Source organism: Gossypium hirsutum, chromosome A12 (assembly GCF_007990345.1).
Source record: "Gossypium hirsutum isolate 1008001.06 chromosome A12, Gossypium_hirsutum_v2.1, whole genome shotgun sequence".
In the NCBI taxonomy this organism is placed as follows: Eukaryota; Viridiplantae; Streptophyta; class Magnoliopsida; order Malvales; family Malvaceae; genus Gossypium; species Gossypium hirsutum.
Window position 1 is genome coordinate 6,613,431 of NC_053435.1, and position 7,090 is coordinate 6,620,520.

General features: G+C 37.3%; 1 protein-coding gene across 2 annotated transcripts; it reads left to right on the forward strand.

Annotated features, from left to right (window-relative positions):
* Positions 1 to 647: 647 nt before the first annotated feature.
* LOC107932508 (beta-galactosidase 13) lies at positions 648 to 5,372 on the forward strand. Of its 2 annotated transcripts, none has more exons than XM_016864532.2 (18): positions 648 to 958; positions 1,052 to 1,260; positions 1,365 to 1,431; positions 1,512 to 1,604; positions 1,687 to 1,830; positions 2,370 to 2,464; positions 2,566 to 2,671; positions 2,794 to 2,878; positions 2,961 to 3,079; positions 3,151 to 3,318; positions 3,419 to 3,594; positions 3,683 to 3,792; positions 3,864 to 3,973; positions 4,065 to 4,172; positions 4,260 to 4,361; positions 4,456 to 4,601; positions 4,685 to 5,030; positions 5,126 to 5,372. In XM_016864532.2, the coding sequence occupies exons 1-18, from the start codon at positions 734 to 736 to the stop codon at positions 5,249 to 5,251; spliced, it is 2,535 nt and encodes an 844-aa protein (XP_016720021.2). In that variant the 5' UTR covers positions 648 to 733; the 3' UTR covers positions 5,252 to 5,372. The 2 variants fall into 2 exon arrangements, with proteins under 2 accessions (XP_016720021.2, XP_040938517.1); XM_041082583.1 differs by having other exon boundaries at positions 648 to 868.
* The last annotated feature ends 1,718 nt before the right edge of the window (positions 5,373 to 7,090 follow it).

A 7,090-nucleotide genomic window follows, 5' to 3' on the forward strand; every position in this document is an offset into this window, starting at 1 on the left:
TTCAAATTTATGTGCTTTAAGTTATGCTGTAATAAGATTTTAATTTAGCATGTATATATTTTTTAATTTAACTCGAACAATTTTACTCAATTCGACTCGACTCGAATTTCATTTCACTTGATTTAATTCAAAAAAATTTCAAATCAAATTAGGATAATAAAATAGAACTTGTCAACTTGATTAATTCGAAAGTAATTTTATTTAATTTTTAAAATAAAAGTATGCGTATAAATTCTTATTATCAAATTATAATTTGTGGGGAAAAGATAAATTCATTTAATTTAATTTTAAAGATTATTAATAGAAAAATAGAAGGTCAGATAAAACAATTGAAGAATATTTACGCATTTATTTGTTTATGAGAAAATAAAATGATTTAAAATGTATGAATATTTGGTGAATTTATGAATTGGTTACGTGTGTGTGTGTGTGCGCGCGCGCGCTAATTGACATTGATGCTCACTCTGTTCAAATGATTTTTAGAATGGCCAATAATAGAAAACTCGGAAGGAGTAAACATTCAAAGCTTAAAAATATGTCACCAAAGCAACACGAATCCGCAACTTCAGCCGATACCTCACATTCATCCATGTCTTTCTCCTGGTTTGTTTTTAAAGTAGAGAAGCTCCCAAAGTAGCTTTATTCCATTCCTTTCTAGTTCTTCAGTTCAAATAAATCCATTTGATATAAAACCCAAAAGGAAAAGCAAGTTGTAGAGAAATATACTAACAATATGGTACAAGTAGAACCAGGTCTTATACTTTTGATAGCCTTTTTGTCCACCTTGCTGATTACTTCCAGCATTGCTCAAAAGGAGGAAGAGGAGGAGGTGGATCCCAATAGCCCTGAAAGTACCACACCAAAAGAGGTGACTTATGATTCAAGGTCTTTGCTCGTTAATGGCAAAAGAATGCTTTTCTTTTCAGGCTCCATACATTACCCTCGCAGCCCCCCAGATGTATGCATTGTTTTTAATTTTTTGTGTCGTTTAATATCCCGGTGGAGCTTTGATACATTTAGAACTAATTTTTGTTGTTCAAATTTGGTTCAGACCTGGCCTGATCTCCTCAGAAAAGCTAAAATGGGAGGCCTGAACATGGTTGAGACCTATGTTTTCTGGAACGTCCATGAGCCAGTTCAAGGCAAGTACAACTTTGAAGGAGATTACGACTTGGTGAAGTTCATTAAGTTGATTCAGCAGCACAAAATGTTTGCAATGCTTCGAGTTGGCCCCTTTATCCAGGGTGAATGGAACCATGGGTAAACATTGAAATTCCTCGTCATCTTCCTATTTCTTATTAAATGATTTAATCTTCTATATATCAGCTTTAAAAATCGAGTTTTCATTGTAACGAAACATTCAGAGGATTACCATATTGGCTAAGAGAGGTCCCCAACATCATATTCCGTTGTGATAATGAACCATTCAAGGTAATCTGTCATCTTCTCTGAGCACTCTAATACTGTAAATCCACAGGATTTTAATCGATTAAATATTCAACCTTTTGCAGATGCACATGAAAAAATTTGTTACATTGGTGATTGAAAAAATGAAGCAAGCGAAGTTGTTTGCTCCACAAGGAGGCCCTATTATAGTATCACAGGTTTAGTTGATATACTCTTTATCTGAAACTTGTAACTAATGCTATATCCTTTAATCTAATATTGATGACTTATGTTTGGCAGATTGAGAATGAATACAATACTATTCAACTAGCATTCAAAGAACGTGGAGACAGTTATGTTCAGTGGGCAGCAAAGATGGCCCTTTCCTTGGATACCAAAGTCCCATGGATCATGTGCAAGCAGAAGGACGCCCCAGATCCAATTGTAAGTTTCTGTCGAGGCAACACTATCCCTGCTCGGGATTTTGTCTTTTGACTTTACAGAGAGCTTTAGGAGCATTAGACATATGAAACCATGGAAAACTGAAAGAGTTTAAAGATGGCAGGACTCGAGCACATCACCTATGGCATAGTGGTAGCATCCTCCCGATAAATGACTTATATACTGTAAGTCATGGAGTTGAGTTCAATCGTGTGCAAACTGTTCAATTTGTCTCCTCCCCATAAATGATCTATATACCGTAGGTCATCGAATCAAGTTCTATCGAGCGTAAGCTCTTAAGTTCGCAGCAGTTTTACCTGTTTAAAAACTCCAATGAATTTCACCCTTATGAACCCATCAAAGCTTTCAGCAGAGTCGAGATATAAAACCTCAATGGAGACAATACTGGGTTAATTTGATTGCTTTGAAGAGATCAAGTATCAGTTAGTATAGAAAATATTGCAAAAGTTTTCAAATAATTCAATAAAGAAAAAGACGGAAAGCCTGCTTTTTTCCTTTGTTTATACATTCATTGTTTTCAGATTAATACATGCAATGGAAGGCACTGTGGAGATACTTTCACGGGTCCAAATGGTCCCAACAAGCCTTTCCTTTGGACTGAGAACTGGACTGCACAGTAAGTATTCGATTATGAATGATGTTCACTCGAAAATTCAAATGCGTTGTGCTATAGGCTGATGTTGTGGCTGTTTTCAATGCGGTTTTTTGAAAATTCAGGTTTAGAGTATTCGGAGACCCGCCATCTCAAAGATCAGCAGAGGATTTGGCATTCTCGATTATTCGATTCTGCTCCAAAAATGGAACTTTGGTCAACTATTATATGGTAGGAAAGATGCTTAACTGTCTTGTCTAAGTTCGATTCTTATCTAAACGGCACCCTTTTCAGACATAGCTCATTGGTCTTTTTATTATTATTATTGTGTGTGTGTGTGTGTGTGTTTCAAGTACCATGGTGGTACAAATTTTGGCAGAACAAGCTCTTCTTATACAACAACTCGCTACTATGATGAAGCGCCTCTTGATGAATTTGGTAGGATTTAAGAATATTCTTACTGATGATCCATGGATGAAGTCATCTCTGTACAGCTAATTTTTACATGTGAATATTGTAGGCTTAATAAGGCAACCAAAATGGGGTCACCTCAAGGACGCTCACAGGGCTGTAAATTTGTGCAAGAGGGCTCTATTTTCCGGGTCTCCTTTTGTTCAAAAGTTGGGTCCAGATCAAGAGGTAAGGGATGGAGGTGGTTGGATCAGATAATTGGATATGGTTAAAATGAGTTAAGCTATTGTGCAATGCAGGCTCGTGTGTGGGAGCAACCTGGAACTTCACTCTGTTCAGCTTTCTTGACAAACAACAACACCAAGAAACCACAAGCTCTCCGTTTCAGGGGTCAGGATTATCAACTTCCACCTCGGTCCATTAGTATCCTCCCTGACTGCAAGACTGAGGTTTTCAACTCTCAAATGGTGAACTGAACTAAATTCCTGACCCTTCATATCTCCACTTCTGGTAACACTACAAGTTGGCCAGGTCCCTAAATAATTTAATCTTGATTGTTGAACTCAGATCACAACACACCATAATTCAAGAAATTTTGTAAGATCCGTAGCTGCAAACAAGAACTTTAACTGGGAGATGTACAGAGAAGTTGTTCCTGATGATCCTGGAAATAAGCTCAATGAGCCAAGGGAGCTTTATGAATTGACAAAAGATACATCTGACTATGCTTGGTACATAACTAAGTAAGTCAATAAAAAATAAAAACCTGTCAAAAATGGATATTGAATTGTGGGGATTATTTGATCTTGTTCTACTAAATTCTTGCTGCAGACTCGATTTAGGTCGACGTGACTTACCAATGAAAAATGAAATCCTCCCAGTTTTAAGGGTTGCAAGTCTTGGCCACGGACTCCATTGCTACGTAAATGGAAAATACATAGGTAACAGCAGCAGTTGGAGTTATATTCTATGTTATTCAAACTCAGGTGTCTGATCTCGGTGCTGGTCTTAGGTACCGCACATGGTAGCAAAGTTGAGAAGAGCTTTGTTTTCCAGAAACCCGTAGAATTTCAGGCAGGGAGTAACCAGATTGCTCTATTGGGGTTTTTAGTTGGACTTCCAGTAAGGCTTTTCTGCAACTTAAAAAACAACTGTTGGGGATTAATTGAAATTTATAGCAGCTATTGATTATTGCTTTTTTTTATTAATCAAGGATAGCGGAGCCTACATGGAGAAAAGATACGCAGGGCCTCGTTCCATCACTATCCTAGGTTTGAACACTGGAACACTTGACATAACATTAAATACTTGGAGTCATCAGGTATGACTATCAACTTTTTCACTTTCTCTATACTAAATTTCAGTCTATATTGGTTGCCCAAATAATATACTTGGTAACTGTTTTCAGGTTGGACTTGATGGAGAAAAAAACCAAATATATACCCAAAATGGCTTCCCGAAGGTACAATGGGTAAAGGGTGGACCATCCGAAGGTGTAACATGGTACAAGGTAATTCCATTGCAACACTATAATTTTTTTTAATGATTTGAAAAACGCAGTATGTTGTGCAAAAGAAGAAAAATGAAAGTTGCTTGTTGAATAGGGATATTTTGATGCACCTGAAGGAGACAATCCAGTTGCTGTCAAGATGACTGGTATGGGGAAAGGTATGGTTTACATCAATGGTAGAAACATTGGGCGATATTGGATGTCTTACCTCTCTCCTCTTAAGCGGCCAACTCAATCCGAGTACGTAAAAGCCGTAAGGAACTGAAATATGAACCAGATCTAAGAAAAATTCTAATTCGTTTATGCAATGCAATCTAATTCAGGTACCATATCCCAAGATCATACCTTCAACCAACAATGAATCTTATTGTTATAGTAGAGGACGAGAAAGGTGACCCTAAAGATATTGAGATAGTTCTGGTTGACAGAGATACCATTTGCGGTTTTATAACTGAAAAACACCTACCGTCAGTGAGGTTATTCGAAGGCAAAGGTGGCAAACTTGTAGCCTTGGAGAAAGATTTGAAACCAAGGGTTGAACTTACATGTCCAAGCCAGAAACAAATTGTTGCCGTGGAGTTTGCCAGCTTTGGTGATCCTTTTGGTGCCTGTGGGCACTACGTCGAAGGAAACTGCACATCTCCCGTAGCAAAGCAAGTTGTTGAAAAGGTAATTAATCTCTATTTCCTATCCTACAGCTTCTATTTGTAACATGAATTTCAAAGTATTTCTTACAACACACTTAGGGTTTTTTTTTTAAACAGTTTTGCTTGGGAAAACCAAGCTGCAATATCCCTCTGGACACCCCGGATTTGCACAATAAAAATGAAGCATGCCCCGAAATGAAGAAGACATTGGCCATCCAAGCCAAATGTGCTTTTAAAGCGTAGTTCTAAACCTGCTTTGAGAATTTCATGAGCTAAGCCTAATTTTGTTTAGAGAAACGACGAGTATTATTTGATTGTACAAAGTCATTTGCTATTTTATTTCTGAAATGAATTGATTCTTTTATATTGGGAATTATCCATATTTATGGAAAATCAAAGATATGGGTATCAAATAATGGAAAGTCAAAGATATGGGTATCAAATATTGAAAAGTCAAAGATATGGGTATCAAATATTGGAAAGTCAAAGATATGGGTATCGAGATATTGGCATAATAAAATCTGAGATATTTGCAATATATGGTCCCTAAATTGTAAAGTGACTTTGCAAGTTGATCCCTGAACCTCAACTATAAATAGGCATAACCATCTCTCATTCTGTATCTCAAACTTGCCATTCTCTACTTAAGGCATTGTTTTCTCTCTCTCTCTTTGTAAATTCTCACTTGTATTTTGGAGTGAAATATATTTGGTAGTGCTCGAGAACGTAGGCAAAATTTGCTGAACCTCGTTAAATTCTTGTGTTCTTTATTGTATTATTCTGCATGAATTGTGTGTGTGATTGTAGTGATTTACTGTGCTATTAAATTACGATTGAGGGATATTCTGGCTAGGAAAGACCTGGTACTTAAGCGATCCTTGTGATCCACCTCTCTTTCCTGGGAATTGAACTTAGTGTGATTTTTTAGTACAATAATTTTACTCTTTTACACGCTTCCGCACAACAATTGGTATCAGAGCTAGATTCGTACTTGGGGAATACGATCGTTCACGGCACTGTTCACGTACTGTAGTTGGGATTGAGGAGAAAAAAAATGGAAAAGTCATCGTCAAAGACTACTGTGACCAATGCGAAATTTGAAGTAGAGAAATTTGATGGTACCAATAATTTTGGTATGTGGCAATGTGAGATCCTGGATGTCTTATGTCAGCAAGAGCTGGATATAGCCCTTGAAGAAAAACCTGACAAGATGGATGACAAGGAGTGGGCCAAGATCAATAGACAGGCATGTGGAACAATTCGCCTATGTTTGGCCAAAGAGCAGAAGTACTCTGTCATGAGGGAGACATCAGCGAAGAAGTTGTGGGATACACTGGAAGAAAAGTTTCTAACAAAAAGTCTTGAAAATAGGCTTTATATGAAAAAGAAACTTTATCGATTCATGTATGCACCCGGTATGTCGATGAATGACCATGTGAACTCATTCAATAAAATTTTAGCAGACTTGCTAAATTTGGATGAGAAATTTGAAGATGAAGACAAGGCATTACTGTTGTTGAATTCTCTTCCTGATGAATATGATCATCTTACCACCACATTGCTTCATGGGAAGGATACAATCACATTTGATGCAGTCTGTAGTGCGTTGTATAGATCTGAGACTCGAAAGAAAGATAAAAAGGATCACAGAGATACAACTACAGAAGTCTTAACAGTAAGAAGTCGTTCGCGCAGCAACAAATCTGGTAGAAGGAGTAAGTCCAAAGGGAGACCTGCCAAAGATGAATGTGCTTTTTGTCGTGAGAAAGGGCATTGGAAAAAGAATTGTCCTAAGTTACAAAAGGGTAAAGCTATTTCTGATGCATGTGTAGCGGAGCATGATGAGGAGTCAGACTTTAGCTTGGTTGGCATGGCAATGGCATGTCATATAGATGAGTGGATTTTGGATTCGGGATGTACTTACCATATGTGTCCTAATAAGGACTGGTTTTCTAGTCTTAAAGAACTAGAATGTGGAGTTGTTTTTATGGGCAATGATAGCGCTTGTAAGACAATGGGAGTAGGTACAATCCAATTGAAGAATCACGACGGCTCAATTCAAGTCTTGACAGATGTTCGCTA